The 19727-nt window shown below is 44.6% G+C and overlaps 1 protein-coding gene across 1 annotated transcript; it reads left to right on the top strand.

The window, feature by feature from the left end:
- Positions 1–1594: 1594 nt before the first annotated feature.
- On the top strand, positions 1595–17534 carry LOC308223261 (synaptotagmin-15-like; the record flags this gene model as incomplete). The annotated part of the gene is made up of 8 exons (XM_080622016.1): positions 1595–1601; positions 4227–4419; positions 5087–5229; positions 5785–6083; positions 13742–13912; positions 14434–14554; positions 15935–16114; positions 17398–17534. The coding sequence occupies 8 exons, from the start codon at positions 1595–1597 to the stop codon at positions 17532–17534; spliced, it is 1251 nt and encodes a 416-aa protein (XP_080478142.1).
- Positions 17535–19727: the final 2193 nt, after the last annotated feature.

Here is a 19727-nt window from a genome sequence, read left to right as displayed (position 1 = left end):
AAGATCTGTTTGGTTATATCTACTACACACACACGAGATTGAAAATCATTACATTTATACACACAAATGGGAAAAGCTGTAATTGCAGTTGTCTAAGTAAACTTTCTGTGTTCCTTTGTGCTTATGCATTTTGGTTTGAACCAAGCTCACGCTCATTTCTTGCTCACCTGAATTTTCAGAATTAAGCTACTACTAGCAAAGCTGCTCTCTGAGCACAATCATAGTTTAAAAAAATATCTCGTGTACCTAGTTAGAGTTGGAAGGGGCTTTAAAGCTCATTCAGTTCCAGCTCCCTGCCATGGGCAGGGACACTTACTAGACCAGGTTGTTCAAAGGCCCTTGAACACTGCCGGGATGGGGCATCCAAAGCTCCTCTCAGCAACTTGTTCCAGTGCCTCACCACCCTCATAGTGAAGTACTTCTTTCTAACGTCTAATCTTTCTAACCTCTAATCCGAATCTACCCTCTGTCAGTTTAAAGCCATTCCTCGTCCTATATGTTGCACAGGGCCTTTTAGGGCTGACAGAAGATTTACTCGGCACAGCGGCACTTCTCTCCTTATTTCCACACCTGGCTCCCAGGCAGGACGGCTGACGAGCTGCCTGAAGCCCGGAGTGCCTGTCCCCGATCCCCAGCCGGCCAGTGCCGGCTGGCCCTGCACAAAGAGCCTAGGTAAGGCTGGAACTTCTTCCGAACGTGCCCCTCACCCTTTCTTCTGACCGGAACCAGAGGCGCCTCTGCTCTAACTCGTGCTTCCAGCCCCGTCGTCTGCAGCCCAGGTGGCGGAGGGCAGGGCCGGGGAGGGGCCGGGCAGCCACCCCTCGGGGCTGCCGGCAGCCCCAGACCGGCGCGGGGAGCGGAGAGCTGCCACCGGTCACCGAGGCCGTGACCGCAGAGGCCCGAGCGCCCGTGCCGGGTGAGTGCCCGTGGGGGCGCGGACGCAGGGAGGGGAGTGGGGTCCCCCGCACCCCTGGCCCCGGGGGCCTTCGCCCTCCTCAGGCAACCGGCTCCCCTGCGCCCAGCCCGGCGTCCGCCTCGCCAGCGCTTCGGCGAAATCAGGGTAAGGAAAGGACTCAAACCTGCCTCTGAGCTCCACGGGCTGTAGCGCTGCTCGACCTTCTGAGGGAACCGGAGAGGAAAGGCAGCCTGCAACCTGCGGCTCGAGTACGCACCGCCGATCTGCATTCCGTGCACTGTGCTGTCGGAGGACAAGCCGGCTCTGCGGGACAGACACAACAAGTGCCAAGAGCTTAACCCCACCCCAGATAATTTGGGTTTTACTGTACATATACTGTAACTGCTAGTAAGTCTGAGTATATGTGGATTAAAGCTTTTGATGGATAAGTGGCTGGTCGTAACTCCCAAAGGCATGCTGCGAAGTTTAAGAAAGGCTTATTAAAAGTATATCATTGGACATTAAGCAAAGAGGGACCCAACACCAAAGATAATGATGATCACTATTTCTCTGTGCTAGGATAAACTTGGTACCTATTAACAGAGGACACCCGGAGACTAAGTGATCCAACACGTCTCATCCATCGCCAGCTGCCATGATTCTGGATCACAGAACAATACAATGCATCAATTCCTCACAATGACAGGTACGTATTTAAAAAGATACATATTTTTGTCCCTGCAGACTCAACTTATTTCAGTGGTTGATTTTGTGACTAGTACTACATCATGCCCTAAGCTATTGGTTCTGCTGCTTACCTAATCAGGTAAGATGAACTAGAAGTGTGCCAAATTTTCCTTATCTCATTAAATCATAGGTAGCTTTGCTGAAATGAGTAAAACTTTACCTTGTATATACCACTGTGTAAAAATAAATAAAAATAATTTGAGCCAATGGCAGTAGGTGGGTCATAAATAGCTAACAATTTCCAGTGGACAAACTCAATACATTAAACTCATTTAATCATGAGATTGGAAACTCATTCTCTTACTCCAAAAATCAGTGCACGGCTGTTGTACTGTTTATTGCATTACAGTACACCTCAGCTTACTGTCCTTAATGGGAGATGGTGACAAACTGGTTGGGGGGGGGAGCACAGAGTTGCTGCTGAGAGCATTAAAGACTTTGGAATGGAAAGGACAAGTTAAATAGGCTGTTGAGCTTGCTTGAAATGCTAACTTTTAATATACTTTTGTCAGACAGTAAAACCACCAGCCATACAAACATTTGTATTGTTGATAGTGCACCTGCATGAAGTGAACCATTAATTTCTATTATGTTCATGGGTATTAAACTAAAGCATTTTTTCTGTGTCTGGCCTTCTAAGCTGTAATAAAATGGCAATCTGACTGAAGACACACTCAAGCATGCCTTAAATAGGAAGAAACTAAGTAAGACTAAGAGGAACAAACACACATTTTCCATGCTTAGGACTGCATCTGTTAATGCATTTCCTCATACTGTGCATTCTTGTAAAAGAAAACTAAATGACCAGTAATAGTACAGACTTTTCTTTGCATTAATATTAACCCATACCAAATAGGTACTTGTTTCATGTTCCTCAGAACAAGTCTTGAACTGATACTGTTGTACCAATAGCCTGACTAAATGCTGAAACCTATTCAGCCTACCTGCCAGTTGCAAGGACAACAAAGTGCCTGTTGCTCAGGTATAGCCATGAGCAGGGTGGTTGCTCCACGGTGCTGGGAGACATGAGTGATTATATGACTCCTGGGGAAGCAGCCAGCCAGTTCCTGCAGAGAGCAAAGGCAACACACCTGGAGCAAAGCTGCAAAAAGTAAGTTGGCTCCTATGACTGTACCAAAAATGCAGGAAAATGAGATAGGATCACATAAAGGACTTTGAGGCACTACGGCCAGGTTCATTTTCTAGAACAAGGCATTTACAGAAGTGTTCTGTAGCTGACGGACATTTCATATCGCTTATAGGACCATGTAAACTATGAAAAAGATCAGTAATACACGTTTGCAACTCACTTCCTATATATTTATAGCTCTAATCAATAAGCTAAACTGTAGAAAATTACTTTTGAATTCTTATTCAAGACTATTACTAATGTTGACTGATTATCTTGTTTGTGTTGATTTTACTTATACCATTATATAGAGGTGGCTAACTGCAAGGTATCTACCAAGCAGAGGTAGATAAAAAGGAATAAAGCATAACCACAGTTACCTCTACCTAAAAGCAGAGAATTAAAAAAGTCAGTAGCAAGTGTGAGAGAACAACAGGTCACTTTGCTGCTTCAGTTTCAGGGGAGATCCTGAGAAATGGCAATACATGAGAACCCAGCTGATGGTAAACTGCCTCACATGGCTGCAGTGAGGAGTAGTTCTGCAGTCTGGGCTCAGACAGACGGATATTCTGGCAAGACCAGTTCTCAGTTGAGACCTAATAATGTCTCAGTGCACCAGTACTAGTTTAGTGGTAGGCCAAGACAGGCTAGGTATAAAGTACAGTGCAAAAGTGGCTTTTCCAGACTTTTACTCTAGCATACTCAGCAAACATGAGAAAACAACAAACTGAGCCCACTATCAATCATTTATCTTTGGTCTAGGGAGAAATTTTCACAACAGCATTCCTCATATTCATATTAAATACATTTATTAAGTTTTATTAGCTTGAAAAAAAGTCCCAAACCCCAAATTATACAAGATTTGGTTTTATCTGAAGTAATCAAGATTCAGGAAGCAGTGTTTAATGGATACTTAAGTTCGATGTTACAGATCAGGAAACACATGCATCCTTAGAAAACAACACAGAGCTTTGCTTTGTTCCTTGTGCCAGGATCTAGTTTCAATTCAATAGATGAATAGTTGGAAGAACAAACCAAACAAAAATAATGGTACCTTTTGTGTTAGATACTCCCGTGTTTTCTTTTTCTTCTGTTATAAAAGCTCTAGCGCTTCTGCCACGATAAGGTAAATGCTTATGCTAACGTAAAATAAGAGTCTGAACAGCTCTTTGGGTTTGGTCCCCTGTTGTGTTCCCCCCCAACATCTATAGCCTTCTACACTGCAGCCATTGCCTGCATATCTGAACAGTTTAGCTCTGTTGATGTCATACATCTTCAAGCGTTGCATCATGCTATAACCAAAGACAAATATGTGCACATGAACAGAATGTTTCACTTGAAAATCATTTTGGAATTTAAATCAAATAAATATTTCAGTTTTAATATTCCTGTCTATCCCCAAAACATACGTAACTTTGATCCTCCTATGCTTTATATACTTCTATGTTTGAACAGAACAAGCAGTTGCTGTTGCTGGAGGTATAATAGGAGGGATCCTTTTATTTGTTCTCATCGGAATAACCGCATACCTGCTCTGGAAGAAATTTTGCTGGTTCCATTCTTATGAAAAGCTCACCGGTGCTGTCAAAATGACAAATGCAAATGCTGTTTTTCAGGATCAGTCTGAAATTCAGCTAAAAAGCACAAGGTATATATTTTTGTTTTTTAAAGCATACACTAATGGTAGTTTATTTAAACTTGTGAAATCTCAAATGAGGGGGTCATCTAAATATATTAATGTTCATAAGTAAATGAAACCCCCTAAATTGTACAAAAACATCAGTCATGTTCTGTTTCGTTCCTGCAGGAAAACAGTACTTTCTTTATCTACGAATGCAATTATTATTTCTGATTTATGTAAGAGAGAACAGATTCAAGTGTAACTGGTGCATGGATAGCTTATCTGTTACTTAGACAGATTCATCCTGTGCTCCAGTCTTTCCTGGTGGTCTCATAATGAAGCATCTGAGAGCTAAACAATAGGACTTTGGTTCAGAAAGGAGACTCACCTAGAAAGTTAGTTAGTGCAGAGCTTTGGGGCTCCAAAACAGGCAGCTGTAGTTAATTCATCCTTTCTTTTGAAAGATCAATTCTAAAGAAGAATTAAAGGAAAAAGTGAGGGATCTGCCTGAAGAATTAAGATCGGATGGACCTTTAGGCATTATACAAATAAAATTATTTGCAAAGCAGTATCTTTTCTACCTGTGCATCTCCATATAACTCTTACAAGATTATGAAATAAGAACAGTAAACTTATTTTTGTTACCAAGTTTGGTTTCCAAGCAGAAGTCAGTAGCTGTTGCTGTCTTGAGCAGATCCAGAAGCGTTCCATTTATCATTCCACCAACACTGCACGAGCGAGACTGGATTAATCTCATGAACGAAGAACATGTTCAGGAAGACAGCGACCCCTACATGACTCCTCTCTCTGGGCCCCGGTCATCATTTCATTCTTTGGGTATGGCATTGCAAAACCAGAACTCTTTTTAGTGGTACTTTTTTAAAGAGTAACTTTATTATTGTGAAACATGCTTACTGGGTGCATACCAGACATCATTAGACAGTACAAGCCCCAAACACTGTATGCATATATATTTTTTTATACATGTAGAAATTGGGCCAGAGTATAGCCATTCTGGCTACATCCCACAGCCACGTGCTGTCGGACCTTGTGCATATGGCAGACAAAGCAATCTCTCCTGTGTTTTGTAAAGGCATAACATGAGTGTAGCTCAGAAAGTGTCTGACTGTTGTCCCCAGAAACAGTAGTGACCGGTTGCAGACTGCAAAAAACTATCAAGGTACAGTCACATGAATAGGAAAAATAAATGTGTCACAGCTTACAGTTACTCCTCCAAATTTGAGTGAAAAGGAATTAAAATACCAGGTTTATGGAAAATTTGATTGTTAATATAGAGATTAATGTGATTTCCCCAAATACAGCAGTGGCTATAAAAATGCCTACTATGGTCTTGAGACTAATCTGAGTGTTCTCGATTTTTATTTCTTGAAGCTGGAGCTTACGTTGTAGGCACCATTAACCCAGAGCTGTACAAATCTCCTGAAGACAAAAGTGAGACAGATTTTCCTGAAGGCAACATTGGCCGCCTCTGGTTCTCCATAGAATACGAGCAAGAGTCAGAAAGACTCCTCATCTCGTTGATCAAAGTCAGAAAACTGCAGCCTCCTGCTGCTGATTCCTGTAGTCCATTTGTGAAAATCTACTTGCTGCCTGATGAAAGAAGCTACTTGCAGTCCAAAATGAAACGCAAAACCCTTAACCCGCAGTTTGATGAAAACTTTGTTTTTCAGGTACTTTTCCTTTTGATGAAGCAGATTTTTGTTTGCAAATATTGACTTGTCAAAGTACATGTTTCGTGAAAATTAAATTTCTACAAGTTTCTACCACGATACCAGTCATTCCCACTGGCGATAAGTTATTACTGGGGCTCCTGGAGATCCTGGGATACTGAAGCCTGTGGCTCCAGCAAAGATCTTGCTTGTTGTCTGCACCAAAGTTGAGGATTCCAGAACTTGCTCTGGGAATGATGAAAGCTCCAGTCTGAACTACAGCTGAGTAGTTCAGCTGAGCAGCTCTAAAAGTCCATGTCCTGGGTTCAGCAGTAGCAGTCAGTTTTTCTCCTTCTTAGTAGCTGGTGCAGTGCTGTGTTTTTGACTTTCAGCCTCGAAACAGAGCTGATAACACTGATGTTTAGACTGACCAAGGACTTTGTGAGTCTCATGCTCTGCCAGGGAGGAGGAGGGGCCGGGAGGAAGCAGGGACAGGACACCTGACCCAAACTGGCCAGAGAGGTATTCCATACCACAGCACGTCATGCCCGGGGATGTAACTGGGAGCTACCCGGAAGGGCACGTCCTCTTTTCGGTCGGGCTCTTTTCCGGCGAGCGGTATCATATTTTCTTCCCTTGTTATTTCTCTTATCATTATTATTATTGGTGGCAGCAGTAGTGATTTGTGTTATACCTGAGTTACTGGACTGTTCTTATCTCAACCCATGGGAGTTACATTCTTTCGATTCTCCTCCCCATCCCTCTGGGGAGTGGGGGGGGGGGGGAAGTAGACTGCGTGGTTCTAATTTACAGCCGGGGCTTAAACCACGACAGTTCTTTTTTGGCGCCCAACGTGGGGCACGAAGGGTTGAGATAACGACAGATCTGACCGGAGTGTGTCTAATCGTATTTGTGATAAGCATTCAGTGTTTTAGATTAATAGTCACTCGTCACAATGCTGATTTATTGGCTCTCAAAGTTGTTGTTTTTGATCTCACAGTCTCAATATGCTGTAGGTTACTTAGAGCCGGTATTTGCTGTGTTGGTGTTTTTCAAGTGTGGGGCTTGGGCTAAGGTTGTTGTCTCGTTGTATTTTGTGGCAATGACTTGTAATACAATAGAAGGATTGATCATGAAACTGATCTGGCTTGTGTTCCCAGTGTGGTCACCACCTTTATACTTTGGGAGGTATATAATACAAATGCTTAGCAACTATACATCTTTTTTCTCCTTCCTGGGTGGTCAACCTATGAAGGAGACATTCTTTTACCCTCCCAGTGCCCCTCCCAGACCGTTTACAGCATCGTTTGAGAGTTTTGAAATTTTTGAGTGGCCTTTTAATATTGTTGAGACCTGTTTGCTGATTGTGATGGGGGTCACCATGTTGGCACGCATACAGAGTGTGTTTTGTCCACAACCATTACGTCTGATCTCAAGAGTTAAGCAGAGTCGGGTTTGGGTCTTGTCTGGGGTTAGACGACAAAATAGGGGGACCGAGAGATTTTCCCCGAGGCTGGACAGCCATGAGTGGCAGGGTGTGTGGGATAGTATGGGCAAGTATCTAGGTCAGTGGGCCCCTCCAGTGTTTTGGAATTTCACCACCGAACAACTGCAAAATCCAGAAGAATTAGTAAAACACTTAAATGAGGTGTGCTGTCATCCTGGTCATACCAGAGAGGGACAAATCATGTCAACGTGCTGGGGCTTGGCCTATGCTTACCGGGCCTTGTTCAACGCTATCCAGCACCTTCAAAAGAGAAAAAATGTCCCTGGATCTGAGGGCAAAGCAACAGACAGTGCAGCTACCCCAGCGACAAGTACAGCCGCTACTCAAACTTCGACTGCAACAGACAGTGCAGCTACCCCAGCTCCAACCACAGCAGCTACACCACCCCCAGCGACAAGTACTGTTGCTACTCAAACCACAGTGATGACTGCAGCTAAACCAGAGGACCAATTCGTACCAATATCGATTGCCCCTCTACGCAAGAGAAAAAGCAAAAAAGAGGCAAGAAGGGTGAAGCAAGATGAAGAAACAATGTATTCACCACTCAGGACAGCATCTGGTCAGGAGTCATCATCACATGATGAAGAAGAAGAAGAGGTGACTTCTCGACCTCGGACCTCAACCGAGCTACGGAATATGCGAAAAGATTTTACCCGTCAACCAGGGGAGCACATCATCACCTGGTTGCTCCGATGCTGGGACAATGGGGCCGATGGTCACGAACTAGGAGGTACGGAAGCCAAGCAGCTGGGATCACTTGCTAGAGAAGGGGGAATTGACAAAGCAATTGCAAGAGAGAAAAAGTCCCTCAGTCTTTGGAGGCGGCTCTTGGCAGCTGTGAAAGAAAGGTTTCCATACAAGGACGATGTTACGAGTCGTTCGGCCAAGTGGACTACTTTAGACAAAGGCATCCAGTCTCTGAGGGAATCAGCCATCGTAGAGATGATCTATCACATCAAACCGAATAACGGAGATATACCCATAGACCCAGATGAAGTCGAATGTACACGACCCATGTGGCGAAAACTTACACGGAATGCACCGTCATCATATGCCCATTCATTGGCAACAGTAACCTGGGGTGACATAGTAACACCAACAGTGGATGAAATGATTCATAAACTCCGAGAGTTCGAAGACAATCTCACCCCTTCCATCATCTCAGCTGTGGAAAAACTGTCCCAGGATGTCAAACAATTGAGGGACGATCTATCTGATTTATCCAGCTCCTCACGTGTACCAACACACGTCTCGGCTGTTAACAAAAGACGTCCTATTGTTCGAGACAGAAGATATAGAAGGCAAACACCACGGGCCACCCTATGGTTTTACCTGCGGGATCATGGAGAAGACATGACGAAGTGGGATGGAAAACCTACTTCAGCTTTGGAGGAACGGGTGCATGAATTGAAAATAGGAACAAGGGTCAAGACTAATCATCCCATGAGAGCTGCGGCTTCAGTCTCTGGTGAGCAGGTTCCCAGATGGAGCGGAAGAGCTGATTTTACTCCAGCTCCTATGATAACGAAGAATAATCCCTTTCAATACGACTTAGGTGTCCAACGTTGTGATGACTGTTAGAGGGACCCTGCCTCCAGCCAGGTGGAGGTAGGGGATAATCGGATTTACTGGACTGTGTGCGTCAGATGGCCTGGCACATCAGTCCCACAGAAGTATAAAGCTCTCGTAGATACCGGTGCACAGTGTACCCTGATGCCGTCAAGCTGTCAAGGGGTGGAACCCATCTATATCTCTGGAGTGACAGGAGGATCCCAAGAGTTGACTGTACTGGAGGCTGAGATCAGCCTGACTGGAAGGAAATGGCAAAAGCACCCCATTGTGACTGGTCCAGAGGCTCCATGCATCCTCGGCATAGATTACCTCAGGAGAGGGTACTTCAAAGACCCAAAAGGGTACCGATGGGCTTTTGGTATTGCTGCTTTGGAGACTGAGGAAAATGAGCAGCTGTCCACCTTGCCTGGTCTCTCAGAGGATCCTTCTGTTGTGGGGTTGCTGAAGGTCGAAGAACAACAAGTGCCAATCACGACCGCAACAGTGCACCGGCAGCAGTATCGCACCAACCGAGACTCCCTGATTCCCATCCATAAGCTGATCCGTAGTCTGGAGAGTCAGGGAGTGATCAGCAGGACCCGCTCACCCTTTAATAGCCCCATATGGCCAGTGCGAAAGTCTAACGGAGAGTGGAGACTAACAGTAGACTATCGTGGCCTGAATGAAGTCACACCACCATTGAGTGCTGCTGTACCGGACATGCTAGACCTTCAGTATGAACTGGAGTCAAAGGCAGCCAAGTGGTATGCCACGATTGATATTGCCAATGCATTCTTCTCAATTCCTTTGGCAGCAGAATGCAGGCCACAGTTTGCTTTTACTTGGAGGGGCGTCCAGTACACTTGGAACCGACTGCCCCAGGGGTGGAAACACAGCCCTACCATCTGCCATGGACTGATCCAGAATGCACTGGAACAGGGGCAAGCTCCAGAACACCTGCAATACATTGATGACATTATTGTGTGGGGTGATACAGCGGAAGAAGTCTTTGAGAAAGGGAGGGAAATAATCCAAATCCTGCTGAAAGCTGGTTTTGCCATAAAACGGAGTAAGGTCAAGGGACCTGCACAGGAAATTCAGTTTTTGGGAATAAAATGGCAAGATGGACGTCGCCAGATCCCTACAGATGTGATCAACAAAATAACAGCAATGTCTCCACCAACTAATAAGAAAGAAACACAAGCTTTCTTGGGTGCTGTGGGGTTCTGGAGAATGCACATCCCAAATTACAGTTCGATTGTAAGCCCTCTCTATCATGTGACCCGGAAGAAGAACGATTTTAAATGGGGCCCTGAGCAACAACAAGCCTTTGAGCAAATTAAACATGAGATGGTTCATGCAGTAGCCCTTGGACCAGTCCGAAACGGGCCAGATGTAAAAAATGTACTGTACACCGCAGCTGGGGAGAATGGTCCTACCTGGAGCCTCTGGCAGAAAGCTCCAGGGGAGACTCGAGGTCGACCCCTCGGCTTTTGGAGTCGGGGATACAAAGGATCTGAGGCCAGCTATACCCCAACTGAGAAAGAGATACTGGCAGCCTATGAAGGGGTTCGAGCTGCTTCGGAGGTGATTGGCACTGAAGCACAGCTCCTCCTGGCACCCCGGTTGCCCGTTTTGGGCTGGATGTTCAAAGGCAGGGTCTCCTCTACACATCATGCAACCGATGCGACATGGAGTAAATGGGCTGCACTAATTACACAACGAGCTCGAATAGGAAATCCCAGTTGTCCAGGCATTCTAGAAGTCATTATGGACTGGCCAGAGGGCAAAGATTTTGGAATGTCACCAGAGGAGGAGGTGATGCGTGCTGAAGAGGCCCCACCATATAATAAACTGTCAGAAAGTGAAAAGCAGTATGCCTTGTTTACTGATGGGTCCTGCCGTATTGTGGGAAAGCATCGGAGATGGAAGGCAGCCGTATGGAGTCCTCAACGACAAGTTGCAGAAACTGCTGAAGGGGAGGGTGAATCGAGTCAGTTTGCCGAGGTGAAAGCCATCCAGCTGGCCCTGGACATTGCTGAACGAGAAAAGTGGCCAGTACTTTATCTCTATACTGACTCATGGATGGTGGCAAATGCCCTGTGGGGGTGGTTGCAGCAATGGAAGCAGAGCAACTGGCAACGCAGAGGTAAACCCATCTGGGCTGCTGCACTGTGGCAAGATATCGCTGCCCGGGTGCAGAACCTGGTGGTGAAGGTACGCCATGTAGACGCCCATGTACCCAAGAGTCGGGCCACTGAGGAACACCAGAACAACCAACAGGTGGATAAAGCTGCTAAGATTGAAGTGGCTCAGATGGACTTAGATTGGCAACATAAAGGTGAATTATTTTTGGCTCGGTGGGCCCATGACACTTCAGGCCATCAGGGCAGAGATGCAACATACAGATGGGCCCGTGATCGAGGGGTGGACTTAACAATGGACACTATTGCCCAGGTTATTCATGAGTGTGAAACATGTGCTGCAATTAAACAAGCCAAACGGTTAAAGCCTCTTTGGTATGGAGGACGATGGCTGAAGTATAAATATGGGGAGGCCTGGCAGATTGATTATATCACACTCCCACCAACCCGCCACGGCAAGCGCCATGTGCTTACCATGGTGGAAGCAACCACCGGATGGCTGGAAACATACGCTGTGCCCCATGCCACTGCCCGGAACACTATCCTGGGCCTTGAGAACCAGATTTTGTGGCAACATGGCACCCCAGAAAGAATTGAATCAGATAATGGGACTCATTTCCGGAATAACCTTATAGACACTTGGGCCAAAGAGCATGGCATTGAGTGGGTATATCACATCCCCTACCATGCACCAGCCTCTGGGAAAATCGAACGGTACAATGGGCTGTTAAAAACTACACTGAGAGCAATGGGTGGGGGAACTTTCAAGCATTGGGATACACACTTACCAAAGGCCACCTGGTTGGTCAACACCAGAGGATCTGCCAACAGGGCTGGCCCAGCCCAGTCAGAACTTTTACATATTGTAGAGGGGGACAAAGTTCCTGTGGTGCACATGAAGAATTTGCTGGGGAAGACAGTCTGGGTTATTCCTGCTTCAGGTAAAGGCAAACCCACTCGTGGGATTGCTTTTGCTCAGGGACCTGGATATACTTGGTGGGTAATGCAGGAAGATGGGGAAGTCCGATGCGTACCTCAAGGGGATTTGATTTTAGGGGAAAACAGACAATGAACTCAATTGTACGCTGTTGCCTGCTATAGCCATCAACTAGAAGTTTGCAGGGCACCAGCGACTGGCCCTGACTTCCCTCCGACCATCATCCCAACAGAGAATGAACTTTGATAGAACCGGATGAGTTCTACAGTAAAGGAATGATCAGCATCAGCAGGCAACTATCCAACACTGCACACAGCTTCTCCTGCTCTGAAAGACTGTTACAAGAGATGGAGCCCAACATCATGAACCGAATGGACTCAGTAGCTTTATAGGAATTGGTCCGTGCACTAAGATAACAGTGCACTGAAATGAGAGTGAGGGTATATGGAAAATGTGGGATCTGAGCATGACGTGAATGGTATGGAATAAGGGGTGGATACTGTCCTGGGTTCAGCAGTAGCAGTCAGTTTTTCTCCTTCTTAGTAGCTGGTGCAGTGCTGTGTTTTTGACTTTTAGCCTCGAAACAGAGCTGATAACACTGATGTTTAGACTGACCAAGGACTTTGTGAGTCTCATGCTCTGCCAGGGAGGAGGAGGGGCCGGGAGGAAGCAGGGACAGGACGCCTGACCCAAACTAGCCAAAGAGGTATTCCATACCACAGCACGTCATGCCCAGGGATGTAACTGGGAGCTACCCGGAAGGGCACGTCCTCTTTTCGGTCGGGCTCTTTTCCGGCGAGCGGTATCATATTCTCTTCCCTTGTTATTTCTCTTATCATTATTATTATTGGTGGCAGCAGTAGTGATTTGTGTTATACCTTAGTTACTGGACTGTTCTTATCTCAACCCGTGGGAGTTACATTCTTTCGATTCTCCTCCCCATCCCTCTGGGGAGTGTGGGGGGGGGGGAAGTAGACTGCATGGTTCTAATTTACAGCCGGGGCTTAAACCACGACAGTCCAGAACCAACCGATACTGAACTAATGCTTTCGTGGCTTTTAGTTTCTTTGCTTTAGAAGTAGGCTAGAAGCTAGAACTCACGAGCTGTCTGGTCTGCTATTTGTATAGCGCTATAAAGCTAGAAGCTTGGCTCCCTAAGCTAAGAGGCCTTCACAGCAGGTGTCACAAGACAAAAGCTTTAAAACAAAAACAGTTTGTGTTTCAGACCAACTGAAAAATGAGTGTTTACAGATTTCTAAACACTTGCATCCGGAAGCGAATGCATTGTATAATATATATGACTCAAAAAAACACCAGTTAATTGCATATTTTTCAAGATACCTCATTCTATGTTAGCTTGTATCCTTAGACTTAGCATAGCTAAAACTTTAGGGAAATTAAGAAGGTCGACTTCAAATAATCAAAGGAAATCTCCACCTACCTTTAACTCACTTTGAAAAATTCTTCCTCTGAAGTCATGCTAGTGTTAAAGTGTCAGGTGTTTTACAATTATTAATATATTCTTCCCATTCTAATACAGGTTTCCAGTAAAATGTTGTTCCAACGGACTCTGAAGTTTTTAGTTTATCATGTCGATAAACAGAAGAAACATCATCTCCTAGGCCAAGTTATCTTCCCACTGAAAAATGAAATATTAACCGATGACAACAAGCTAATCATATGGAGAGACCTGGAGAAAGAAAACTTGGAGGTATGTGATAGCAGGCTGCTTGGCACTGTGGAACTTCTGCCATCTTACAAGTACTAGAGAGGTACAGCTGAAGTACTTGATACAACATATATCTACATCAAATGCAGAAGTATTTGATAAACATTTAGAATCAAGATTCCAACCTGCAGATCCATAGCTGTTGCATAGGGATTATCCAACTGCCCAGAAACAGTCACACAAGCTAGGAAATAGTTAGTTAAGAACACACTTCTTGTTATTTGCTTCTGTTCTGAATTGGTGAGAGCAGAAAAAAGGCAGAAAAGGCATGGAAACAGGCATCACCTGGAAGAGACAGTAGTTCAAAGGTTCCAGAAAGCTGATTAATTGGTTCTCTCCAATGTCACAACAGAATAAAGCCATTACAATTTATTACTCACGCGAATTGAGCCCTTAGTGTGGCAGAAACCACTAGTACAAAGGACAACTTCCCCCCTTCCCCATTTGTCTGTGTGAAGAGAAAGTTTGAGATACATTTGACACGTGTTGTTCTACTTCCAAAGCCTCCTTCAGAGTATGGTGATATCCAGTTCTCCCTCAGCTACAATGACTACCTAGGCCGTCTCACTGTGGTGGTTCTGAGGGCAAGGGGATTAAAGCTCCAGGAGGAGAGCCATGCTATCAGTGAGTGATTTCCTCTTTGCTATCAGCTCCAGAATTCCTGTTTTAATTTGCTCCTTCCTCATCTGTCCACCCAGGCTTGCACTGAGTGACTCTGAAAAGATAAACATATGGGTGATTTGTGTGGAAACAACCCACGCTTTATTACTGGGGTAATTAGATTTTGATAGCTTGGTTCTGCTACGTTTTGATTGTGTTTCATAATAAGTGGTTTGTCTCACGTCATCGGAAGTACTTTTTTTATCCTGCTTTAATACAGTGAGCAACTACCCTACTACAGAGAAGGCAGCATTTTAGGGGATGCTGACTTTAACTGAGTTGCTTCAAGGCAAAAGCCCAGAGGTAACAGCTGCAGGACAAGCGCTTACACTGAACAGCTGTCCTGGGTAGAACTGAACTGGGAAAAAAAAATAAAGCCATTTTAGGGCAGCCTGGCCATTGTTCAAAGGACCATAGCATGGACCCACAATTTTTCTCCCTTACTGCAGTGGGCATTTTCCTGGTACACCATGCTCACATGTCCCTGGCCTCAGAATAATAAACACAGTAGCAGCATGGAATCCCTTACTGCTTCACTGGAAAAGAACAAATATTTAGCAGTTAATTAAAATTAATTTTCTACATGCTTGTCACTAAATTTTGTATAAGGACAGAGAAGAATCGAATATTTCAGGCTGCTTTAGATCTCATTGCCAGAGACCTACTGAATAAGTCCACAATGCAATACAGGTCCCCTTCAGGAAGCAAAGCATTTTTTGTTGTTGTTGTTCTTGTTCCCACACTCACGTACCAATTTTCGCAGTATCTCCTAGAAGAGCGAGCAGAGATCATTGATTTCTTCCTCATTTTCTTCCTCAAATTGTCTATCAACCCCCTTACCACAGGGCTAGGAAGTCATTAGTAAAACCTTTTGTCTAAGGTTTCTTCTTTGACCAGGAGACTCTACTCCCCTGAAATTTATCCAATCCAAACACAGTCTGCAGCTTTATGATGTGGCTCCTCCCTCACAGCCTCCCTGTATGGATCAAACAATCATGCGATCAAATATATGAAATTAACTACTGACCAAACAAGCTAAGCCTTCAGAAAAGTCTCCATCAGATGAAGGGAAGGACTAGGAACATAAGATCAAGGATGCAGGGTAAAAACATGACTGCTCCTTTTAACAGCCCTTAAATTGGAAAATACACTGCAAAATTGGCCCCTAAGTACTTTGTGTACTCCCTGCTTAATGTTCTGCATTGCCGTGCTGCCATATATGTTTCACAAATCAGTCATGATCTAATTTTATACTTAATATAGTCACCTGAAAGCAAGAAATTTCTTAAGCCTTCTCCCTGCTGCCTCTGATGTATGTTCCTCTTGAATATCTTTTTCTCCAAGGTGTGTATGTCAAAGTCTCGCTAATGAACCATAATAAATTCATCAAAAGTAAAAAGACAGCAGCTGTTCTGGGATCTCCCAATCCAGTGTATAATGAAACCTTCAGTTTCAAGGCAGATCAGACAGAGCTGGATACAGCAAGCCTAAATCTATCTGTGCTCCAGAGTATCAAGGGTGAAAGTAAGCAATATAAATTATTACAGTTAAGATATCATAAACCTCTTAAATACTGCAGAGATACTTAAACCTGGGAGGAATTCCTTTTCAGCAATAATCATAAAACATACAAAAGGTCTGAGGTATTTCACAGGATATTTCTTTAAAGAGCAGAACAAAACTTATTATTTGCAGTAATTGTATGTGTCTCTTTCAGAGGCCAAAGATAAATTTAATGGAAGACAGGAATAAAATAACTGTAGGCTAGTCACTATCAGTAGAAGGTGCTGTACTTTTGTTTCATTCTGGTATCCTATGAAAACAAGCTTTTGCAATTATGTTCTCTTTATGTGTAGATCCCAGCCTCCAAATTTTGAGGCTATTCACTGTTCCTAACCAAATTTGAAAGAAGAATAGGAATTTTAATTATCACAGCAGTTAATGCAGTAAGAAAGAAGAGAGATTACAAACATCCCCATTCTCTGAAAGAAAACCAGATGCTTGAAATTGCCTCTTACTATGTCAGAGAATGCATGAAGAAGTTCTGCTTAGAGAAGTGAATCAGAATTTCCCATTTCCACTGTTCACAAGAAAACATCTTCCCTGCAGTGCAGATATGATCTTAATAGTGAAGCATTAATACCCTCATTTGGATTCATATACTTCTTAAAAAATTCCTTTAGGTGAATTTTTTGGCAGGTTCTTTGGCTTTGAGGATTGACAAGAACTGGTCTTTCATCATTTTCACTTGCAGACAGACTAATACTTTGGAAACATTCTCAAGTTCATGTAAAGGCAGGTTTTAATTATTTTTCTCCCTCCACAGCTGACAAGTTCAGGCATGAACTAACAATCTGCTCATTGGCAGAGGGTGGCCAGTGGCAACCCACATAATGTAACTCACAGCTGTCCCACTAAAACTATTCTTTCCCCAGCTAGAATATCATTTGAATCCTGCTAAAGTTGCTGATGTCCAAAACAAACACTTCCACAGTATACCTGAGGTAGAGAGGCTGGGCAGATACAGATCTGTGTGCTTTAAACTGATTCTAGCTTAGAGTGCAGGCAGTAGGGTAGGCCTGAATTGACTGAATACCCACTTACTGCAGTACCTTTTAATGCTGAATCTTAGCATGTAAAAACTACGTAAGTTGAAATCTAGAGTTAATTCCTTGACGAAAATTTTGGGTTAAAAAGAACTTTCAGAACATGCGTTAGAGAAATACAAGTTAATTTTCTAATTTAGGTAAGGATTTTGAAGAAGCATCTACAGGTGTTAATCACAAACTGCTTTCTTTTTTTCCCAGAAACACATCTACTAGGACATGTAGTAGTTGGGCCTTTCATGTACACCCGTGGCAAAGAACTAGAACACTGGAATGAAATGATCAGCAAGCCCAAGGAGCTGGTTAAGCGATGGCATGCTCTTCGCCACAGCACATAACAGCATGGATAATAAAGCCCACAACTAACCTTAAAATGGAAAAGCTCTCACCAATATCTTTCATAATCTAAAGGGTACAAAAATCTTTGACCATTTTACACTCTGAAGTAGACAAAAATAAAACAAGGAAATTCTTTCCTTGCCCAAATGCAAATAGAAGACTTGGTCCCTAGTAGGCTGGAACTCTTATCTTTGCTCTCTCCAAAATATATTTCCAATTTAATTAACATGTACCAGAGTAAACAAATTAGACAAACATGATCTCACTGTATTAGTTATTTTGACTAATAAATTCTAATTCTTGGTCATGAGTTCCATGGGTATCATCCATCATGTGGACAGACCGAAGAATGACCTACGAATTTTCAATGATGACAGCAGGCCTAACTGTTCACTGCATTGCATCACCATGGGCAGAGTATCTTCACCAAAAAGGGATGGAAGCCCAGTAAACATGTCAGAACAGACAAAGCCCAAAAGATGTTGACTGACTACTAAGTGTACAATTTATTTAAAATAGCAGTATTAGGGATGTTAAGGATAACAGGAAGGGATTCTATAGGTACGTAACGAATAAAAGACAGACTAGGGACAACGTAGGCCCCCTCTGGAAGCTATCGGGAGAACTGGCTACCCTGGATTTGGAGAAGGCTGAGGTTCTTAATGACTTCTTTGCCTCAGTCTTCACTGGCAAAGGCTCTGACCACACCACCCAAGTCTTGGGAGGCAGACGGAGGGACTGTGAGAATGAGGACCCTAGGCCCACTGTAGCAGAGGATCTGGTTCGAGACCATCTTAAGAACCTGAACGTGCACAAGTCCATGGGACCTGATGAAATCCATCCACGGGTCCTGAAGGAGCTGGCGAATGGAGTTGCTAAGCCACTGGCCATCATATTTGAAAAATCATGGCAGTCAGGTGAAGTTCCCGATGACTGGAAAAAGGGAAATATAACCCCCATTTTCAAGAAGGGGAAAATGGATGATCCGGGGAATTACAGACCAGTCAGTCTCACCTCTGTGCCTGGAAAAATCTTGGAACAGATTCTCCTGGAAGGCATGCTAAGGCACATGAAAAACAAGGAGGTGGTTGGTGACAGCCAGCATGGCTTCACTAAGGGGAAATCCTGCCTGACCAATTTGGTGGCCTTCTATGATGGGGCTACGGAAATGATGGACAGGGGCAGAGCAATTGACACCATCTACCTGGACTTGTGCAAAGCGTTCAACACTGTCCCACACGACATCCTTGTCTCTAAATTGGAGAGACATCAATTTGATGGGAGGACCACTCGGTGGGTAAAGAACTGGCTGGATGGCTGCACGCAAAGAGTTGTGGTCAATGGCTCGATGTCCGGCTGGAGACCAGTAACGAGTGGTGTCCCTCAGGGATCAGTGTTGGGACCGGTCTTGTTCAACAGCTTTGTCAGTGACATGGACAGTGGGATTGAGTGCGCCCTCAGCAAGTTTGCTGATGACACCAAGCTGTGTGGTTCGCTTGATACGCCAGAGGGAAGGGATGCCATCCAGAGGGACCTCGACACGCTTGTGAGGTGGGCTGATGCCAACCTTATGAAGTTTAACCATGCCAAGTGCAAGGTCCTACACCTGGGTCAGAGCAATCCCAGGCACAGCTACAGGTTGGGCAGAGAAGAGATTCGGAGCAGCCCTGCAGAGAAGGACTTGGGGGTGTTGGTCGATGAGAAAATGAACATGAGCCGGCTTCAGTGTGCACTCGCAGCCCAGAAAGCCAACTGTATCCTGGGCTGCATCAAAAGGAGCGTGACCAGCAAGAACAAGTCCAGAGGAGGGCAATGAGGATGAACAGGGGAGGGAAGCACCTCCTGTATGAAGACAGGCTGAGAAAGTTGGGGCTGTTCAGCCTGGAGAAGAGAACTAACTTCCACTATCTGAAGGGGGCCTACAAGGATGCTGGGGAGGGACTATTCATCAGGGACTGTAGTGACAGGACAAGGGGTAACGGGTTCAAACTTAAACAGGGGAAGTTTAGATTGGATATAAGGAAGAAATTCTTTACTGAGAGGGTGGTGAGGCACTGGAATGGGTTGCCCAGGGAAGCTGTGAATGCTCCATCCTTGGTGGTGTTCAAGGCCAGGTTGGACAGAGCCTTGGGTGACACGGTTTAGTGTGAGATGTCCCTGCCCATGGCAGGGGGGTTGGAACGTGATGATCT

The sequence above is a fragment of the Psittacula echo genome, assembly GCF_963264785.1.
Source record: "Psittacula echo genome assembly, chromosome: 6".
Lineage (NCBI taxonomy): Eukaryota > Metazoa > Chordata > Aves > Psittaciformes > Psittacidae > Psittacula > Psittacula echo.
This window is presented reverse-complemented; position numbering and strand designations above follow the sequence as displayed.